At 36.4% G+C, this 23,874-nt stretch overlaps 1 protein-coding gene across 2 annotated transcripts in view; it reads right to left on the bottom strand.

The window, feature by feature from the left end:
* Positions 1-23,874, bottom strand: part of MAGI2 (membrane associated guanylate kinase, WW and PDZ domain containing 2) — a 1,467,795-nt gene that overhangs the window by 1,015,137 nt on the left and 428,784 nt on the right. For both annotated transcript variants that reach the window (XM_015134089.3, XM_015134090.3), the window contains exon 2: positions 2,187-2,303. In XM_015134089.3, coding sequence (XP_014989575.2) covers positions 2,187-2,303 — 117 coding nt within the window. The remainder of the gene's footprint in view (positions 1-2,186; positions 2,304-23,874) is intronic.

Raw genomic sequence — 23,874 nt, 5'->3', positions numbered from 1 at the left:
CCGTCTCCACTAAAAATACAAAATTAGCCAAGCGTGGTGGCACATGACTGTAATCCCAGCTACTCAGGAGGCTGAGGCAGGAGAATCGCCTGAACCCGGGAGGCAGAAGTTGCAGTGAGCCGAGATCGCGGCTTTCCTCTCCAGCCTGGGTAATAAGAGCAAAACTCCATCTCAAAAAAAAAAAAAAAAAAAAAAAAAAAAAAGATAAAATACTGAGTCAACATGGTGGATCATCCAGGTCAATTAATCAGTATAAAGCAATTTTTATAATACAAGTTAGAATCTCTGTATTTTTTGTTCATTTTTTGCCAAGTTATAAACATCATTAGTCAATAATGTTATTGGAATTGGCTACTAGGACAGATGGCTGAAAATTCAAAGAATAATTGTTTCATCATGATATTCAAATTGAGTTTCTAATCATCTCCTTTATAGGAGCTATCCAAGGATTTCTAATTAAATTTATAACCTTGTACTGAAATTACATCTTAAAGCTCTTTATGTTTACTTATGTAAGTCTAACTATTTTCCCTTATATTTACTTTTCCTTCATAGTCTTCTCTAGTACTCTAAAAGGAGATGCTTTATTTAAGAAGTTAATTAACTAATGCAAAATTTACTCCTATTATCTTCATATTTAATTAAGACTTTCTTATTTATGTCATCGCCTTAGCAAGGACTACATGTATTCCTGAATGTCAGCTTCTTATCTATTTTTCTCAGCTTTTAAACATAATAAACTGCCTGGATTCTTTATTCAGTATTTCAGATCTCCTTTCTTTCATGTCACAAAAGATAAATTCACACTGCTGCACTGACAACATCACAGCTTTGAAAATGCGTCCACCCGTTACCTTATAAATAGTTCAGTCACTTACTTTAATCCATCTTCCTGTGTCCATCACTCTAATGTCAAATTTACAAGTTTAAGAATGCACTTTTCTCAACTTCCAGGTTTAAAGCAAGAGTCCAAAAGCCTATTCACTTAACTAACACACACTGACAGGAGTATCATTTTGACTGACGAAATGCCAATCATCAAGTATTCTCATTTAGGAAGACTTGATAATGGTGTCCTGGCATTGTCATTTTGATGAATATTCAGTGCTAACGATGGCAAAAGTCCACCTCTCCCAAAAGGTGGGTAAGTCAATAGGACTGGGTGACAACCTTTCCATCTTCACATCTCTGTGTGTGCTCATTATTTCAGTACAATTGTCCAATATCTATTCCAGATAATTATAGTTACCTAGCTCTGGTGGTTCAACCCTAGATGATATTTTTGTTTGTTTGTTTTGCTTATTGTTTCACTTATACTAGCCAAATTTTTCTTCATTTAATGTTATCTTTCAGGACCCACAGCTTTGAGTTTATTTAGAACAGAACTAAAAAAAAAGAAACTCACACAACATCCACAGCCCAGAATTTCTAGAGAGAGTGGAAAGTGTCTGAAATGCATGGAATCTGTCTTGAAGAAAATGGATTTTTGATACCAATCTAGGATCTAGAACCTGAGTTTAAAAGTCCTTCGTTTGTCTTAAAGTTAATACAGGATTCTCAGGTAAGCTGAAACAGACACTAAAATTTTATCATTTTACCAATTCCTCTCTTTTGGCAGGATAATCAGAAATGATCATTTGCGGATCATATAAGAAATTTAGCCCAACATGCTTTCTAAGCATCATTGCTTTCTAAGACTTGCATAACACTTAGCTTTACTTTCCAACGTGCACTTTTCTTTTTACTTGTGAGACTCTCCTGTGGCAAACAAGAGATGAGGTTGGGAGTTACTGTGAAGATTCCACTCACAGAATAGCTGTTTCAACTAATAAATTAAATTTGCATTCTCCTGTCTCCCAATGTGGAGTTCTATCTCCATCATAATTCATTCAGAATCACCAACAGTCTGGACTAGAATCAATATTTCTCAATACTAACTTCAGAAATGTAAGTTAGATTTTATAGCTTGAACATCACAAGTCTCTTTTGGCTACAACTTCATCATAAACCATACTACTGCAGTTATAAGCGTTTGCACTTAAAATTGCCACATCTCAAATAAGTTTTCTGTTCCAAAAGCCCACTATAAAAAAATCAGTGCAATTTCACTTTCTTTTAATCAATGAATATATAGCTAAACATTTATCTCTTAACATCAAAATATTAATACTGCCCGTTGTACTCACATGGCACCGTGCGGAGGTAGAGGTTGTCACGAATGATTTGCTGAAGCTCATGGTCCACAGAACCCTTTTGAAATCGTAAGTTGAGGTAGTGACGAAGGTCTTTATCAACAATTCCTCCTAAAATAAAAAAAGTTTCTTGGTAAGGCATGTTGGAAAATACTTTAAGCATGTAATTTGATTCTGTCATCAATATACTCAGGAACCCATTAAAAAGATGCACTATTTCAAAGTGTTCTTTTGATCTTCTCAAATATTTACTGCCATAATAACAGAGATAACATTTACTGAGACAATAATTGCCTGGGAAGTCTATGTTCAATACTTTGCATATATTCCTAAATTTATCCTTCATTTAGAATGAAGCCTATATCATGGTAAAAGATACGTTACTCCTGACTCATACTGAAATATTATAGTATATCTCATTGCATGGCTGAAGAGACTATTTACTCATTTATTCATTGCTTCCCATTCCACCCTACCCCAACCCCTGGAAACCACTTTTCTGTCTATAAATTTGACTACTCTAGGTACCTCATATAAGTAGAATCTATAATATTTGCCTTTTGTGATTGGCTTATTTTACTTAGCATAATGTCTTAAAAGTATGAAAAGATTTTTAAGTTATTGAAAGTTGCTCTAGATTTAGTTAAGTAGGATGGTATAAAAAGTTAAAGAAGAAAAATCTACACAAATATTAATGATTTTACTCCCTTTATGCAATAAATAAAAGTAATTTCTTTATTTTGTAGTATATGTACAAATGTTTTTAACAAGACACAAGGTTTGAAAGAAGGTAGGGTTTTTTTTTTCTTTTTTCAATACAAACAGTTTTGAGACTGCCCTTAAAATCTAATAAAAAATAAACTGGGCTATAGTTAAAAAAAACAATAATGTAGATCTATCAAATACTAACTTGATAACTAACTTGATATTTAAAGATAACTTGTTAGCTTAAAAAGATTTATCTTAAAACCTTTCCTATTTCCATACTGGAAAGAATTAATTATAAATCAAAATACCAGTAAAAATAGAAGTAAGAATTCCTGAAACTCTTATTATTTCAATCAAATATACTAGGGCAATTGAGCCAAGACAAACAATTAAAGATAGAGGAAACTGGAAATCTGCAATAATCATAAAATTATATTCTCTTCAAATCCTTTTGAATCTCAGAATTAGAATTCATAAATCTATTTGCCCTGCCATGATCACACAAGCTAGCATTATGTGTGCATATGTGCAAAACAAAGAGCTTTGACACAAACAGTAGCTAATAGACTTACATATTGTAACATTTCTAAAGTTTTCAAAATCCATCATTTCAGTTGCCTCCTAATCTGCAGGTATAGTCTCAATAAGATGCCATTTTTAACTGCAAGATATCATTTTCAACTGAATTAACTGTCAAAATTCTTACCCTCCAGATGATGTTTCTTTCATATTTGAGCAAATGGTCTCTTAATCTATTTTACCACCCAATATAATATGATAGTGGAAATCAAATGACATGAAAGGAAAACATTTTTTGTTGGGTGTATATAAATATTACATCCGGAATGATTGAACATATAATTTTCCAAATTCAAATTCATTTCTCAGCCAAAGAAGCAGAGCAGTCAGAAATAAAAGTCATTTGAAACTGCCATTACCCAATTGCAACAATTACTTATTATTTACATCTCAAATGCCCTGTGTTTCCACGTATCTTGGACTTGCTGGCACCACACAGAAGTAGCTAATAGTTTAGAAATCCTGAAATTCTCTTTTTCTTCTTTATTTTTTTTTCCAGTCAGCAATACTTGCTTACCCTTGCTAATTTATTACACCTACTGAGTAAGCATTATGCCCGCGACTGTTCTCAGCTGTCATTTCTGCCGGATTCTAAGGCTACAGGTCCTTTGGCAAATGCACCTCCTCTTCCTTCTCCTTTTCTTTCAATCTATATGTGAGATATACCAAGTTATGAGATGCTTTCTGGCATCCTAAGAAAATGCCAACTATAGAACAACAGATGTAGTCTCTTTATTAAGGTAAGCCAGAATCAGTCACCTAATGTAATGTGGATAAGTTCGCATTTTGTAGTTCAGGATGATTCTTGTCCCTAAAAATATATCAACAGTTTAAAACTTTCTTTTGCTTTACTACAGATATACTGAATTACATTTCTTGAAAGTTAACTATCTAAGAAAACAACAAAAAAGTCTATTTATTCATTTCAATGACTGTATCTTTTTTTTCATAGAAGGACCTGTCAAAACTTTTAAGAATCAATATAAAATTTCCTTCACTAATTAAAATGAGTTGTCATAAATTATAACAAAATTTCACATACAATGCCCTTTGTTTTAGAAGATTTCTCTTTCCTCCTATTTCCCAAATGCTTTATCATTCTTTACAATTTATCATAAGCATCTTTCAAGTGAGGCAATTTTATTAATCCAGTATTCTTACAGCAAATTCTACTAGTTGCCTACCCAATATTCTTTCCATTATTCTTTCCTTTTAAAAGGCTCTGATTTAGTTTTGGGCAGAAACCTGCTGAGCCTCAGGACATGGATCACAGTGGTCTGGAAAGTCATGCAATCATTCTCCACTTTCTTAACTGCCTTTGCAGTTTCTAGCAGCTATGTTCTGGCCATTGACACCTAGCCCAGAAGGAAATGGACATAATATCTGAGATGTAGCAGCCATATTCTGACCGTGAAGTGAAGTGACAAGCACACAGAAAAATTCACCATGCTCAGGATACTGGAGTAGAGGTTAGAAACAGCCTGCAACCCTAATGGGCTTTACTAAACAGCTAAAAACAATGTCAATAACTACTATCTTAAGATTTCTTATTATATAGAGAAAAAGTAAACACTCATTAAAAAAACTATTATGGTTGAGTATTCTTTTAAAACTAATGTAGTTGAACAACTGTACATGATCCTAAAACACACATATATATACACACATATATAAATGTTATACACATATGTATATATACACATATGTATATATACACACATATATTTGTATATGAATATATATACATATATACACGTGTATAATACGTGTGTATATGCACAGTATGTGTGTATATATGATGTATAACACATGTATGTATAGGTACAGTATGTGTGTATACACATGTGTTATATGTTTGTGTGATATGTATATACATATATAATGTATACACATACACATACATAGGTATAAAGGCATATTTATCCTTAATTAGAAATTTCAATTAGAGCGGAATTAAACAACAGACATTGGGCAATGATGTCCTGAAAAAGTAGAGTCTGAGTCTCAAGATGATCTGATTTCAGATTTATAAGTCAGCCTTTTAAAGCAAGCTAAAAAATACAGAGTTCCAAAAAGTATGCAATAAGTGTTTATTGTTAAAATAAATAAGTAATTTGCTATCTTATTTTCCATAGTTATAATTTTTTTATTTTACTTTCAGTGTTTGTAGAGTTTCTCCTCTATCATTTGTTAATGATTCCTAGATTTGGTAGTTCACAGGATGCACACATCAATCGTTTTGTTGAGGAGAGCGCTGTCAGCATTAATGTCTCGTTGCATTCTTTAGCCATTTGTACTTTTTCCTTCAAAAAAATCAGTGGCTCTTACTTGCTATTATATTTGAATAGCTATTGACTTAATTTTATTTAGTTATGTGAAAAAGTTTTTATTTCCTGTATTTTAATAAATAAGACTGTAGATAAATATTAAATGCCTTCTCAAACGACAGTTTTAGTAAATGAGAGAGCTGGAAGGGATTTGAAGCCTACAATTCCAAAAACATGTACCTAATTTTCATGCTGTATAGTCTGAAGACCAAACTTCTTAGTACAAAGCAGTCAAGTCCTTTCTCAACATGACCTCAATCAAACTTTTGAACTTAACATCAAAATATAACTTAAGAATAGAGCTCAGTTCAAACTCTTCCTATTGCAAATGAGGAAAGTGAAGCTCACACAAGCAGTATGGTACTGGGTTTAAAACAATGGTGGGGTGGGGAGTGAGGGAAGCACTAGGGAGCAACATCTATGGTCTATTTGAGGAGAAAACACCAAGTGCCAACATTCAAAACTGGTGTGCATTTCTAAGGTTTCCATCGTTTTCAGGAGTGCCCTCTGTAGAAATTGACTGCTTTGTCATTTCTATTACTTGAATACCTAGACTGAGGAAACAAAGGAAAAAGATGCTGCTTGGATTGGAGGGACATAATCTCCTTGGCGTATTCCTTAAGGCAATTTGGTAGCCCCAGCCTTGTAGCAAATACCGCTCTTTCAAAATTTGAGGGAGAAATATGCTAGTGTCTATAATGTTGGTGCCATGGGGTCTGGTTGCTAGCAGTCCCATCTAGCAAAGTAGTGCCATCCCTCACTCAGACATGACCATCAGCTCAACCTTCCCCTCCCCTTGAGTCTACTGATTCTGAAATGAACATGTATCTTATAAACTTTTATCAGTATAAGCTGGAGAAAGCAGTTCACTAACTGGGATAGTAGGGGTTGAGTAGAGAGGGGAAAGGTGGGGATGACCACCAGGGTTTGGCTCATTTTGATGTCATCTATTCATCCTGTGCTTCAGTCAAAGCAGGCTACTCTAATGTTCTAATCATCTTATTTATTTTGTTTGTTTTTCAATCACACTCCACAAAATACTGTGGTGAATATTTAATTTTAGTTTGTGCTTTACTTTTTGCATTCAACTTTGTTCTTTATCTTGTACCACGTTCTTTTGGTAGAAGCACCTTTTTCTTTTCTTTTCTTTTCTTTTCTTTTCTTTTCTTTTCTTTTCTTCTCTTTTCTTTCTCTTTCTCTTTCTTTTATTGAGTAACTATATCATTCAGTACATGTGGTGGGTCTTTGTGCTGAGCTACTCTGCTCTTACTTAGTCAATCAAAATGTTTCTTCCAGGAAATGGCTATAGAAGTAGAGTGTCCAAAGAATGCGAATGCAGCTGCATTCATCTTGAAAGTGACGCTCTGAAGAAATTACCCATAATTTCTCCCTCTTGGACATGCAGAATTATCCTGTTCTTGTATTTTTTCTGGCCAGCTTCTCCAGCTTTCCTTTTGTTGTTTGCAACTAATAAAACTTTATGGATAAGAATGCCTTCCCTTTGCTATTATCCATGGAATTTCTATCCAACCTTCGGCTTAAAATTATTCTGTAGTTGGCCTTCCTATGATCTTTGAGCCAGAAGTCTTCTCTCTGCTCTGAACTTCCGTATCTTGCTCATTTCTCTTTAGTACTTTGCACGTTATAACAGGCCAAACAGTAATTTGTGGACCTGTTTTATATTTTCTATTATGTTATAAGCTCCCCAGCAGAGAGTGTTTCCTATGCATTTTATATCTTCTCCCCTCTTATAAGTTCTCCCATGTCTAAAGCAATGTCTTTTTGACACACAAGACCATGAAATGTATGCTAAATAAATACATCACAAATGCTGTAGTAGCAAGAACACTAGGTTTTCAATCAGGAAACCGAGTGTTAATTACCACCCCAACACTTATTCATTAAGTGGTCTTGCACAAATCATTTCTGGATCTCATTTTTTTCTTATTTATAAAATGAGGGTGACTTAGTCACTTAAAGCTCTATAACAAAATACCATAGATTAGGTGGCTTCAACAACTAATCTTTGTTTCTCACATTTTTGGAGGCAGGAAGTTCAAGATTAAACCAACATATCTGGTGCCCGGTAAGGGTACTCTTCCTGGTTTGGAAATGGCCATCTTTTAATTGTATCCACACATGGCCAAGAGGAAAATAATGTTTCTTTTTATAAGGGTACCAATCCCATTCATGAGGGTCCAACCCTCACAATTTAATTACCTCCCAAATACCCCCACCTCCTAATATAATCACCATGGGGTTAAGATTTCAACATATGAGTTTTGGACAAACATTCAGTCCATAACAATGGGTGTAGGACCAAATAACATCTCCTCTAGGTCTGAATTTTATGTTTCCCTATAAAATATTTATTAGGAACATCTTCTAATTTGGCATTTCTTTTGGTAACCAGACAACCAAATTATTTTACTATTTCCTTATAGTTTACAAATTAGCTATACTCCATAAGAAATAAAACTATGAATAATCTCCTTTTGATATTGTTTTCTAGTTGTGCAATTATCCAGGAATCTTACATCATCAGTAGACAACTGACTTCAGATCTTATCTTCAACAAATAAGTAGGAACGTAGCTAAGCAAAGCAGTCTGTGAGAAATTAGAAGAGAAGGAAATGTATCCATATGCTTTAAGATATTTTCATGAGTAACTGCAAATGTACCTTATGTTAATTTATTGGATGGTGGATAAGTTGAGGAATAGACGGGAAAGTATTATAGGGCTATGTTGTTAAGTTCCTTTTTCAAAAATAGTTTCTGCTTGGCTCACCTCAAAAATGAAGAAATAAATCACAAGAAAGTTGATTGATTCTGCTAAGAGCCACAGACACAAAACAGGTGACAGACATATCTAATCTAGCCTGCCAGAACACGCTCCATTCCCTTTTTAGGTAGAAAATTGTGTCTTTGATTTCTGATGATCTAGAAGCCTATCTTATTTTCAAGTGGCCAGAGTACTACACAAAATCACTGCATGCATTTGATCGAGACTAGACAGCCTATAAATTATGAGGCAGTAAAATTCTCCTTCCCCTAATAATTCCCAATTTGCCTATTTTAAATAGGAATACACATACAAAAGCCATAAAACTCATTGAAGATGCCCTGGTTTGTTAGTTTTTCCATAGCTGAAAATTCTTACTTATATGACAATTTCTATCCCTTCAATATTTTATTCATAATATTAGAGAGTATAGACAATCTTTTTAATCATGCTTTAGTATCTGTGCTGTTTCTTCAAAATCTTCATGGTATTGCATATTTTGTATAAGAAATGGAATAGTAAGAAAGACAGCAAAATATATTAAACATTTGCAGGTCATTAGAAGATGTAAAACTGGAGAGAATAATTGCTATTTCAGAGAAAATGACAGAGATAAATGTAAATGGTTTATATATTCTCCAGCTCTATTGAAAATAGCTTTTTTATTATTTCCTTTCCCCTACTATTATACAGATGGAATATTATTATTGAGTTTCATTTTTCATTGTTAGCCTTGGTCTCAAACTAAATGTTAGAGTTGTTCCTATAGTTAATGATATTTCTTCCCATTGAGAAAAGAAAATGAGTTCTCAGTATATGCCAGGCATCATAGTAGGTACCTGAAATTTTATCGTCTGAAAATATGAACGATGAGCCCAAAGTTGAAACAATCTCAAGTGTATCAAAATTTTTAATAATGTACCAAGATGGCTAATTCAGTCTAATAACAGGGTATATCCTGTTAGTTTCTTTGATTATCTAACTCTTACAAATTAGATGTTCTTTATGCAAAGCAGGAAGTCACAACAAATTCGTCATAATGAAAGGAAAAATATATATGGAAAAAAGGGACATAATAATCTAACCTAAATTCAATCCATTTTTTCAAAACCAGAGATGCACCACTCAAAGTTAAAAGTGAAAAGCAATCTATTAGGATAGCTATGAATGAATTTAAAATTATTGAAGGTTCATAAACCTCATAGGTATAAGGCTTCTACAAAAAAATTTACTAAGATTATTAAAGTGAAAAAAAACCGCTATTGTCCAAAATATCTACATAATTTAGCAGGCAAAATTTTTCCTTCTTAGGGTCTCAGTTTATTGCCTCTAACTTTACTCCAAGTTTCAGTATATAAATTTTAAAATGTAATGATAAATATTCACAATTGTTTTTGTTCTTGATAAGTCCAATTTAAGAATGCATCCACATTGATAAAAAAGCAAAAGAACATGCTCATACTTTGGTATGCTTGAAATACCTTCATTCATAAAACTAAAAGTGAACATGTAAATGGTATTTAAACAATGAATATTTAAACTTGTTTCATTTTTAATTAGGAAGCTGTATCCCCAAGTCAACTGAAAAACATTTGACATTATTTCGTGTTTTGAGAATTATAAAGCCAGGTCAGGCCAGGCATATGGTGGCTCATGCTTGTAATCCCAGAACTTTGGGAGGCTGAGGCAGGAGGATCATTTGAGGACAGGAGTTCCAGGTCAGCCTGGGCAACATAATGAGACCCCATCTCTATAAAAATGAAAAATTAAATAAATTCTTAAAAGCCAGGTCAGTCCTCTAATTTTTTTCTAACCTGCTGAAACTTAAAAACTCTCCAATGATCTGGTACAATACATGGTTCACTCCAAATGACTTTATCCTTAAAAGTATCACGACACAGAACACCTTGCCCAAATCAACAAAAAAGAAACTCCAGTTTTATTTTTGATTGAATTTTACAATGACTACACAAAGAAATTCCCTTGCAAATCTCATTCCAAACAACAGACTAATATAGCCTCCATAGTCTGAGTTGTGATGGATCAGTACTAATTAAGTTATAACAATTATAGGCTCATGATTCCAACTGCTACAAGACTGACTTCAAATGAGGAATGTGTTCTAAAGGTTTATTTTGGAATGCAGAATGGTTTTTACTGCAGAAAAATGTATATTATAATTACGTCCTTGGCCCAACTATAAATCTTTTCATTCGTTAGGCACCTGAAGTGCACAATGTATGGTATGTTGGAAACACATTGTTGTTATACATGTACAGCATCCCCATGAGAGATGAGGACATTGGGAAGACTGGTATACTCCTAGCAAATCCTCAGAGGGAAGATCCATTGAAAATGGAGAGAGGGAAGACACAGATACTGGGTCAAATGGGCAGGAAGCAGGAAACCCTGCACAGGGAGTTATTTCTAGCCCCCAATGACTTCTGTGGAAGGGGCGGGGGTTGAGCAGGCAAGGAGCAACCCATTCTCCCCAGGGGCCCCTGGAATTCTGCCAGCAGGAGACTACATGACCCCCATGGACAACTGAACTGGCAGAGAGAGCTGTTTATAGAAGTAGTACGGGCAGAACTCCAGCCAGTGTGGAACCCAGAGGGTTTGGTGTGGGAGCATCTGGAGTAGAGCACTACCAGCGATGCCCATCCTCCAGGGCTGCCTTGCACCCATAGGAAACTTAAGGCCTAAGAAAACTGTTAGAGCGGAACATTGCAGGGTGGTCTTGCTGACGAGGCTGGGCTAGTCCAACTGGAGCACCTTTGGTCTGCTGGCCTCTCCTGTGACCCCAGCTAGGCCTGATTCCAGTACAGCCTCAGAAGCCCAGGTTGTGGTGGCATCCTGGTGGCATGCATCATAGCTCCTGCACTGATAGACTGTACTTGACCAGTAGACAGCTCCAGTAGAGTGCCCCAGTAGAGTGTCCCTGCAGACATGCACCTGTCCACCTATGCCCTTCTCTTACCACAGTCTCCCCTGAGTTGCTTTGCTGGCACGCACTTGTCCACAACCATCCCCCCACATTGCTTTGCTGAGGCATATAAGCTTGGGTAGACCTTGCCTTCCTTTCCTGCCAGATGCATGTGCACCATACTGTGACACAGCTGCCAGTGTAAGTGAACCCCAACTCTCTAACACTCCCCCAACAGTGCTGCCATTGCTGTTGGAGCATTGGCTAGCATGGAAACTGGAGACTGTCAGCTCCACATCCACCCACACCCCACCCCATACCAATATTGCGACTGGTGCGAAACTACAAAAGTAGACCAACTGATCTGCCCCCAACCCCAGCAGCATCTGCCATCTACATTAATGCATGAACACAGGACACACAGTCCCATGCCTGCCAGTGACACATGCCTGTGCTAACATTTTTCCCCATGCAAATGCATGCACAGACACTGGTGAGACCCCGTGCATCTCCACACAGTGGTGCCCTGCCAACACTGCAAGTGTCCCAACAAAGGTCAGCACATTTGTACCCATCAATACTCAGCCATGCAACTTGCAGCACTGCTGCTGCTGCTGGCATATACAAATGAGGACCAATCCTGCTGCCACTGCCCTACAAAGCGCTGAGGCTGGAACCACCCATCAGAGAGTTCTAACCAGTTGTCTGGAAACAATTCAGGCCCCTCCAGTGAGTTAGGTTCCTAACCTCCAGGAGCTACAGAATAAAGCTGGGGTCCATACTGGCCCCCTAGAGTTAGAGCACACAGTTCAGGAGTTATGAGTTGAGCCTTGGCCCCCTAAAATCCTTCAAAAATGAAACCAGTCAACTGAACCCACCTTATGCCATAATCAACTCCCCAAGGACATCAAATAGGATAGAAGAAAAAGAAATCCAAAGGTCAGCAACTTCAAAGACTGAAGCAACATCAGCTCACAAAGATGAGAAAGAACCAGCACAAGAACTCTGGCAACTCAAAAGCCCAAAGTGGCTTCTTCCCTCCAAATGACACCACTAGTTTCCCAGCAACAGTTCCTAACCAGGCTAAGATGGCTAAAATGATAGAAATAAAATTCAGAATATAGATAGGAATGAAGATTACTAACATACAGGAGAAAGTCAAAACCCAATTCAAGTAATCTAAGGTTTACAATAAAACAATATAGGAACTGATAGACAAAATGGCCATTATATGAACAAACTGATCTGATAGAGCTTAAAAACATGGTAGAAGAATTTCATAATGCAATCGCAACTATTAACAACAGGATTGACCAAGCTGAGGAAAAACAATCTCACAGCTTGAAGACTGGTTCTCCAAAATGACTCAGTCAAAGAAAAAGAAAAATAAAAAACCGCAAAGAGAATAAATAAAACCTTTGAGAAAGATGGGATTCTGGAAAGAGACCCAGTCCATGACTCATTGGCCTGCCTGAGAGACAGGGTGAGAGACCAAGCAACTTGGAAAACATATTTCAGAATATTGTCCATGAAAATTTACCCAGCTTTGCTAGAAAGGTCAACATTAAAATTCAGAAAATTTAGAGAACCCCTGCAAAATACTACACAAGATTCTCCAAGGTCATAATGAAAAAATGTTAAAGGCAGCTAGAAAGAAGGGTCAGCTAACCTACAAAGGGAACCCCATCAGACTAATAGTAGTCCTGTCATCAGAAACCCTACAAGCAAAAGAGATTTGGGGCATTCATCATTCTTAAAGAAAATAATTTTCAACCACGAATTTCATATCTGGTCTAACTAAGCTTTCTAAGTGAAGGACAAATAAAATCCTTTTCAGACAAGCAAATGCTGAGGGAATTCATTAGCATCAGACCTGCCTTACAAGAGATCCTGAAGAGAGTACTAGATATGGAAAGGACAGACTGTTACCAACCACTACAAAAGCACATTTAAGTACATAGACTAGTGACACTATAAAGCAACCACACAAACAACTCTGCATAATTATGAGCTAACAACCTGATGACAGGATCAAATCCACACATATCAATACTAACCTTGAATGTAAATAGGCTAAATGCCCCAATTAAAAGGCACAGAGTGGCAAGTTGAATAAAGAAGCAAAACCCAACAGGATGCTGTCATCAAAAGACCCATCTCACATGCTGTGGAAGCCATAGGCTCAAAGAAAAGCGATGGAGAAAAATCTACCAAGCAAACAGAAAACAGAAAAAAAGCAGACACTGTTATTCTAATTTCAGACAAAACAGACTTTAAACTAACAAACATAAAAAAGACAAAGAAGGGCATTACATAAAGGTAAAGGGCTCAATTCAAAAGAAGATCTAACTATCCTAAGTATATACGCACACAGCACAGGAGCAGCCAGATACATAAAGCAAGTTTTTAGAGACCTACAAAGAGACATAGGTAACCACAAAATAATAATGAAAGACTTTAACACTCCACTAAGAGTATTGGATAGATCATTGAGGCAGAAAGCTAACAAAGATATTCAGGACCTTAACCGAAAACTTGAAGAAATGGACCTAATAGACAGCTACAGAACTCTCCACCCCAAAACAACAGAATGTACATTCTCCTCATCTGCACATGGCACATACTTTAAAGATGACCAAACAGTTGGGCATAAAACAACACTCAGCAAATGCAAAAAACCCAAAATTATACCACACTTTTAGACCATGATATGGTTTGGCTCTGTGTCCCCACTGAAATCTCACCTTGAATTGTAACAATCCCCATGTGTCAATTCCCACGTGGGTGGAGATAACTGAATCATGGGTGCAGTTTCCTCCATGCTGTTTTTGTGATACTGAGTGAACTCTCATGAAATCTAATGGTTTTGTAAGAGGTTTCCCCATTTGTTCAGCACTCATTCTCTATCCTGCTGCCCTGTGAAGAGGTGCCTTCCACCACGATTGTAAGTTTCCTGAGGTCTCCCCAGCCACGTGGAACTGTGAGTCGACTAAACCTCTTTTCTTTATAAATGACCCAATCTAGGTTATTTATTTTTTTTTCTTTTTTCTTTTCTTTTCTTTTTTTTTTTTTTTTTTTTTTTGAGATGGAGTCTTGCTCTGTCACCCAGGCTGGAGTGCAGTGGTGATCTCAGCTCGCTGCCACTTCTGCCTCCTGGGTTCAAACAATTCTCCTGTCTCAGCCTCCCAAGTAGCTGGGACTATAGGCATGCACTACTATGCCCAGCTAATTTTTGTATTTTTAGTAGAAATGGGGTTTCAGCATGTTGGCCAGGCTTGTCTCAAACTCCTGACTTCAGTTGATCCACCTAACTTGTCCTCCCAAAGTGCTGGGATTACAGGCATGAGCCACAGAGCCTGACCTAGTATTGGGTATTTCTTTATAGCAGCATGAGAACAGACTAATGTAGTAAAATTGGTACCAGGAGTGGGGTGCTGCTGTAAAGATACTCAAAACTTTGGAAACAACTTTGGAACTGGGTAACAGGCAAAGGTTGGAACAGTTTGGAGAGCTCAGAAGAAGACATAAAGATGTGGGAAAGTTTGTAACTTCCTAAAGACTTGTTGAATGACTTTGACCAAAATACTGATAGTCATATGGATAATGAAGTCTAGGCTGAGGTAGTCTCAGATGGAGAGGAGGAACTTGTTGGGAACAGGAATAAAGGTGATTTTTGCTATGCTCTGGCAAAGAGATTGGAGGCATTTTGTTCCTGCCTTAGAGATGTGTGGAACTTTGAACTTGAGAGAGATGATTTAGGGTATCTCGTGAAAGAAATTTCTAAGCAGCAAAGTATCCAACATGTGACTTTGGTGCTTTTAAAAGCATTCAGTTTTATGTATTCACAAAAATATGTTTTGGAACTGAAAGTTATGTTTAAAATTGAAGCAGAGCATAAAAGTTTAGAACATTTGCAGCCCCACAAAGTGATAGAAAAGAAAAACCCATTTTCTGAGGAGAAATTCAAGCCAGCCGCAGAAATTGGCTTAAGTAATGAGGAGCCAAATGTTAATTGCCAAGACAATGGGGAAAATGTCTCCAGGGCACGCCAGAGGTCTTCACAGCAGCCCCTTCCATCACAGGCTCAGAGGCCTAGGAGGGAAAATGGTTTAATTGACTGGTCCCAAGATCTTGCTGCTTTGTGCAGTCTTGGGACATGGTGCCCTACATGCCAGCTGCTTCAACTCCAGTTGTGGCTGAAAGAAGCAAAGGTACAGTTTGGGCCATTGCTTCACAGGGTGCATGCTCCAAGCCTTGTCAGCATACAGGTGATGTCAGGCCTGCAGGTGCACAGAAGTCAAGAACTGAGGTTGGAGAACCTCTACTTAGATTTCAGGAGATGTATGGAAACACCTGGATGTCCAGGCAGAAGTCTGCTGCATGGGCGGAGCCTTCATGGAGAACCTCTGCTGGGCAGTGCAGAAGGGAAATATGGGGTTGGAGCCCCCACACAGAGTCTCCACTGGGGCACTGCTTAGTGGAGCTATGAGAAGAGGGCCACCATCCTTCAGACCCTAGAAAGGTTGATCCACACAGATTTCACCATGTGTCTGTAAAAGCCACTCAACACCAGCCTGTGAAAGCAGCTGGGAGGGGGCCTATACCTTGAAAAGTCACAGGGGTGGAGCTGCTGAAGGCCATGTGAGCCCACCTCTTGCATCAGTGTGACCTGAATGTGAGACATGGAGTTGAAGGAGATTATTTTATAACTTTAAGGTTTAATGACTGCCCTATTGGATTTCGAACTTGCATGGGGCCAGTAATCCCTTTGTTTAGGCCAATTTCTCCTATTTGAAATGGGTATATTTACCCAATGACTATATCCCCATTGTATCTGGGAAGCAAATAACTTGCTTTTGCTTTTACAGGCTCGTAGGTGGAAGGTACTTGTCTTGCTTCAAATGAAACTTTGGACTTGAACTTTTGGGTTAATGCTGGAATGAGTTAAGACTTTGGGGGACTGTTGGAAGGGCATAATTGTGTTTTGAAATGTGAAGACATGAGATTTGGGAGGGGCCAGGGATGGAATGATATGGCTGCCTCTGTGTCGCCACCCAAATCTTATCTTGAATTGTAACAATCCCCATATGTCAAGGGTGGGACCAGGTGGAGATAATTGAATCATGGGAGCAGTTTCCCCTATGCTGTTTTTGTGATAGTGAGTGAATTCTCTCATGATCTGATGGCTTTATAAGGGGTTCCCCCATTTGTTCAGCAATCATTCTCTATCCTGCCACCCTGTGAAGAGGTGCCCTCCACCATGATTATAAGTTTCCTGAGGCCTCTGCAGCCATGTGGAACTTCAAGTCAATTAAACCTCTTTTCTTTATAAATTACCCAGTCTCCTTTATTTCTTCATAGCAGCATGAAAATGAACTAATACAGACCAAAATGCAGTAAAAATAGAAATTAATGCTAAGAAAATCACTTGAAATAATACAATTAAATGGACATTAAACAACTTGCTCCTGAATGACTTCTGAGTAAATAATAAAATTAAGTCAGAAATCAAGAAACTATTTGAAACGAATGAGAAAAAAGAATACCACATACCAGAATCTCTGAGATACATCCAAAGCAGTGATAAGAGGCAAGTTTAAGGTGCTAAGCACCCACACAAAATAGTTAGAAAGATTTGAAATTAACCACCCAACATCATATCTAGAGGAACTAGAGAAATAAGAGGAAATGAAATTCAAAGCTAGCAGGAGACAAGAAATAACCAAAATCAGAACTGAAATGAAGGCAATTGAGACACAAAAACCCTACAAAACACAAACCTTCTTTGAAAGAATTAATAAGACAAATAGACTGCTAGCTAGACTAGTAAGTTTAAAAATACACAAGATCCAAAAAAAAAAAACACACACACACACACACACATTGAGAAATGACAAAGGGGACATTACCACTGACCACACAGAAATACAAACCCCTTAGAGAAACACCTCTATGCAAACAAACTAGAAACCTAGAAAATGTTAATAAATTTCCGAAAACATATACCATCCCAATATTTAACCAGGAAGAGACTGAATACCTTAATAGACCAATAACAAATTCTGAAATGGAATCAGTCATTAAAAAAAGGCCTATGCAACAGAACAAGCTCAGGACTAGACAGGTTCACCAGCAAATTCTACCAGATGTATAGGGAAGAGCTGGTACTATTCTAAAAAAATGAGGAGAAAACATTCCTCCCTAACTCATTCCATTAGGGCAGCATCATCCTGACACAAAACTTAGCAGAGACACAACAAAAAAATAAATCTTCAGGCTAATATCATTTACGAACATAGATACAAAATTCCTCAACAAAATACTAACAAACCAAATCCAGCAGTACATCAAAAAGCGAATCCACCATGATCAAGTAGGCTTCATCCCTAGGATGTAAGTTTTGTTCAAAATATACAAATCAGTAAGTGTAATTCATCACATAAACAGAACTAAAGACAAAAAACAACATGATTATCTCAATAAATACAGAAAAGGCATTAAATAATATCCAACGTCCCTTCATTTAATAACCCTCTACAAACTAGGCATTGTAGGACCATACTTCAAAACAATAAAAGCCATCTATGAAACACTCACAGCCAACATCATACTGAATGGGCAAAAGCTGGAAGAATTCCCCTTGAAAACTGGAAGAAGACAAGGATGTCCTCTCTCACCACTCCTATTCAGCATAGTGCCAAAAGTCCTAGCCAGAGAAAACTGGTAAGAGAAAGAAATAAAAGACATTCAAATAGAAAGAGAGGAAACTAAACTACCCTTGTTTGCTGATGATGTGATTCTATACCTCAAAACCCGCAAAGTATGTGCTCAAATGCTCTTTGATCCAATACACAATTTCAACAAAGCTTCTGGATATACAATCAATGTACAAAAATCAGTAGCATTCCTATACACCGACAACATCCAAGCTGAGAGCCAAATTGAGACTTCAGTTCCATTCACAATAGCAACAAAAAGAATAAAATACCTAGGAATACAGTTAACCAAAGTGGTGAAATACTTCTACAATGAGAATTACAAAACACTGCTCAAATAAATCAGAGATGATACAAACAAATAGAAAAATATTGCTCATGGACAAGAAGAATCAATATTGCAAAAATGGCCATACTGCCAAAGCAATTGACATCCCTAATACTATTCCTATCAAATTACCAATGACATTCTTCACAGAATTAGAAAAAAAAATTTAAATTCATATGGAACCAAAAAGGATCTCCAATAGCCAAGGCAATTGTAAGCAAAAGAACAAAGCTGGAGGCATCACATTTCCCAATTTCAGACTATACTACAAGGCTGCATTAACCAAAACAGCATGGTAGTGATACAAAAACAGACATAGAGACCAATGGAACAGAAAAGAGAGACTACGAATAATTTCCCACACCTACAATCATCTGATCTTTGAGAATATCCACAAAAACAAGCAATGGGGAAAGTATCCCTATTCAATAAGTGGTGCTGGGTTAACTGTTTTGCCCTATGAAGAAGTTTGATACCGGACCCCTTCCTTACACCATCTACAAAAATTAACTCAAGATGGATTAAACACATAGGTCTAAAATAAAAAACTATAAAAACCCTGAATGATAACCTAGGAAATACTCTTCTAGACATAGAACCCAGCAAAGATTTCAAGACAAAGCCACCAATAGCAATTGCAACAAAAACAAAAATTGACAAATAGGGCCTAATTAAACCAAAGAGTTTCCGCATAGCAAAACAAAACAAAACAAAAAACTATCAACAGAGTAAAGACACAACCGAAAGAATAGAGAAAATATTTGTAAACTATACAACCAACAAAAGTCTAATATCCAGAGTCTGCAAGTAGCCCAAACAAATTTACAAGCATAAAAACAACAAACCCACTAAAGATTGGGCAAAGGACACAAACAGTTTTCAAAAGAAGACATATATGTGGACAACAAGAACATGAAAAGAAAGCTCAGTATCATTAATGATTACAGAAATGCAAATCGAACCACAATGAGATACCATCTCACACTAGTCAGAATGGCTCTTCTTAAAAAGTTAAAAAAATAACATGCTGACAAGGTTGTGGAGAAAAGGGAACACTTACGCATTGCTGGTGGGAATGTAAACTAGTTAAACTATTGTGAAGGGCCATTTGGTGATTTTTCAAAGAACTTAAAATAGATCTACTATTTGACTCAGCAATCCCATTATTCAGTATATACCCAAAGAAATATGAACCGTTCTACCATAAAGAGACACACATGCATATGTTCATCACAGCACTATTCACAATAGCAAAGACATGGAATCAACCTAAATATCCATCAATGGTAGACTGGATAAAGAAAATGTGATACCTATATACCATGGAATACTACGCAGCCATAAAAAATGAGATCATATCCTTTGCAGCAACATGGATAGAGTGGGAGGCCATTATCCTAAACAAACTAACACAGGAACAGAAAACCAAATACTGCATTTTCCCATGTATAAGTGGAGGCTAAACATTGAGTATATGGACACAAAGAAGGGAACATCACACACTGGGGCCTACTTGAGGGTAGAGGTTGGAAAAAGGGTGAATATCTAAAACTACTTATTGGGTGCTATACTTATTACCTGGGTGATGAAATAATTTGTAAACCAAAGTCCCGTGACATGCAATTTACCTATATAGCAAGCCCCCACATATACCCCTGAACCTAAAATAAGTTTTCAAAAAAGGAATAGAATGTGTGTTTGTGTGCATGCATGCATGGGTACATATTTGTTAGTGAAGCAGATGGGGATGGGCAATAAGGAGGAATACAATAGCCGTTGGGTATGTATACGTAAAAAGAATTAGAACGTTGGTAGAAGAAGGATATGGGAAGATTTCTTTATCATTCTTGTCCTAGGTTGTTATCACTCTCACCACTGAAAGACAAGGTCCTGATCTGACATAGAAAAATGAAAAGCAGAAATCAAGTTGGAGAGATTGAACCTATACCAATGTCAGAGATTTCAGTGGAAAAGAAAATGGTGGAAAGACCTACAAGTATTATAAACTGGAAAAGAAAGCTATTTATTCCTGTAGCCAAGTGGCTATGAGAGAAGTATATGAGTCAAGCAGGAAGTAGTAGTCAAGGACTATGACAGTGAATAATATTATAATTGACTTTTACTGAATTATAAAATAGCATCTTCCAATTAGTGTTTTAGGGACTACTTATACACTTACCAGGCATACTGCTATAGATTAGTGCATTCAATTATCCATACCTGAAGTCTATCAGTTAAAATTTCCTAAAAATTCACTTTTAGACATCTAAGGCTATATTGCCTCTAGAAATGCAAGGAAGACTGAGCCAAATATGGGGAAAAAAGAAAGAATACAGAATTAATCAAATATATTCTCTATTGTCCCCATTCCCTGATTACATGCAAAGTTGTCCGTAATTTTTAAACCTATTAAAGGATATTTGGAGGATGCAGTCTTAAACAACTTTGGCTCATCCATTCAATTATTTGCAAGGAAAGCCTACTGAAAGTATGTCTTTGATGTAACTTTCACTTTTACTGAAATATTACGATTTGTACTTAAGAACAATAACTTTTTATAAAAAATGTCACGTGGAAGTAAGAATGTGGACATACAACACACGGATTGGGGGGAAATATTTGCAAGCCATGTATCTGATAAGGGGTTACTACGCAAAATTTATAGGGAACTCAAACAACTCGATAGCAAGACAACAAACAACTCAATTAAAAAATGGGCAAGAAGTCGGGTGCGGCGGCTCATGCCTGTAATCCAGAACTTTGGGAGGCTGAGGTGAGAGGATTGCCTGAGCTCAGCAGTTCGAGAGTAGCCTGACCAACATGACGAAATCTCATCTCTACTAAAAATACAAAAAATTAGCATAGTGTGGTGGTGCAGGCCTGTAGTCCCAGCTATTCGGGGGCTGAGGCATGAGAATCGCTTGAACCCCCGGAGGCGGAGGTTGCAGTGACCCAAGATCGTCAATCCAGCCTGGGAGAGAGAGCAAGATTGTCTCTGAAAAAAAAGAAAAAAGAAAAAAAAAATAGGCAGGAGAGCTGAATAGACATTTCTCAAAAGAAGACAAACAAATGGCCGAAAGACATATTTAAAAAATGCTCAATTCACTAATCATTACAGAAATGCAAATTAAAAACAATAATGATGTATCACTTCACATCTGTCAGGATGGCTATTATCAAAAAGACGAAAGATAAGTGTTGGTGGGGATGTGGTGAAAAGGGAATCTTTGTATATTGCTGGCAGAAATGTAAATTAGTACAGCTGCTATGAAAAACTGTATGGAGTTTCTAAAAAAATAGAATTACCATATGATCTAGCAAGCTCATGTCTGGGTATTACTCAAAGATTTGAAACGAGATTGTCAAAGAGCCATCTATACTCCTCTGTTCATTGAAGCACCATGCACAATAGCCATTCATGGAATCAACCTAAGTGTTCATCAACAGGTGAACGGATAAAGAAAATATTATATATATAAAAAATATATATTTAATATATATTTGTAATATATTTAATATATATTATATATTTTATATACATAAATACAATATATAACATATATTTTATATATAATATAATATAATATATAATATATAAATACATATAAAATATAATATTATATATATATAATCAAATACTACCCAGCCTTCAGAAAGAAGGAACTCCTGTCATCTGCAGCAACACGGATGGGACTGGAGAACATTACGTTAAGTAGAATAAGCTAGGCACAGAAAGACAAGTGCTACATGTTTTTGCTTGTATGTGAAATCTAAAACAACTGAACTCATAGAAGCCAAGAGTAGAATGGTGGTTACAGAGGGTAGGGGGGTGTGGGAATGAAAAGATGATCAAAGAGCACAAAATCTCAGTGAAATACAATTTTCTTTTTTAGATTTACTGCACAATATAGTGAATGTAGTTAACAACAGTGCATTGTACATTTCCAAATTGCTAAGAGAGTAAAGCAAATGTTCTCAACCAAAAAGTAAGTATTTGAGATGATGGATATGATAATTAGCTTGATTTAATTATTCCATCTTGTATTAATAAATCATAGCATCATTTTGTAATCTATAAATGTATAGAATTATAAATTGTCAATACAGAATAATTTTTAAAAAATCATGTGACTACCCAAGAATAATTTTCAAAATCAAGAAAAATATTGGAGGCTACAAACTTCATTATAAATGAATTTTTATTGCCTTGGTGGCAAGGCAGAGAGGACAATAAGAAAAATATTACACTAAAAAATATACCTTTGGGAGGCCAAGGCGAGTGCATCACAAGGTCAAGAGATCAAGATCATCCTGGCCAACATGGTAAAACTCCATCTCTACTAAAAATAAAAAAATTAGCTGAGTGTGGTGAGTTCCAGCTACTCGGCAGGCAGAGGCAGGAGAATCGCTTGAACTTGGGAGGCGGAGGCTGCAGTGAGCCAAAATCGCTCTACTGCACTCCAGCCTGGTGACAAAGTGAGACTCCATCTCTCTCTCTCTCTCTCTCTCTCTCTCTCTCTATATATATATATATAGATATATATGTTTATTTATATATTTATATATATATGTTTATATATATAATATATATATGTTTATTTATATATATATGTTTATTTATATATATATATGTTTATTTATATATTTATATTTATAGACACACACACACGTGCATATATACAGATACACACATGATGCCTAATTTCACATTTTGGGATGGTGCTAGAGAGGCAGAGGTCTAAAGGAAGCCGATCGTTAGAACTACCTCCTATGGGTAGGCTCAGGGAACAGAAAATATTTTTATACTGTCCAATGACTTACTTTTATACAGAACATTACTATCTTATTATGAGAATCAAGGGCCAGCACAAATACTGCTTTTCCACATTTGTAACAAAATTAATTTTTTGCCTAATATAACTTTTATCTTTAAAACCCAATTACATCCCTGCCTAACTGATGACTTAAATTATTCTCTCAATAATGACAAACATTTCAAATACATGAGTGCAACAATACATGCTCGGTGTTAGTTATAAAAGTCCAGGAATGCTTCATGTCATAAAAGAGGGCTCAGATATTACTATATATTTTTTATTTTGGACTGATAGGCTATTGTCTTGGTAATGAAAGAGGCTTTTTTTTTTTTTTAAATAAATTACCCATTCATGTAGAAGTCTCATTTGAATGGAATTTTACTGTCTTTTGCTAAATAATCAACTTTATGCATTAACCAACATAATTTTGTTTTTGAAAGTAAGCATAAAAAACACAAATACTGTATTTTAAATAGTCTATTTCATGTTTATGGAAGTATGT

Source organism: Macaca mulatta, chromosome 3, assembly GCF_049350105.2.
Source record: "Macaca mulatta isolate MMU2019108-1 chromosome 3, T2T-MMU8v2.0, whole genome shotgun sequence".
Taxonomy (NCBI): domain Eukaryota; kingdom Metazoa; phylum Chordata; class Mammalia; order Primates; family Cercopithecidae; genus Macaca; species Macaca mulatta.
Note: the sequence above shows the minus strand (reverse complement) of the source record. Positions and strands in the feature narration are given on the sequence as shown.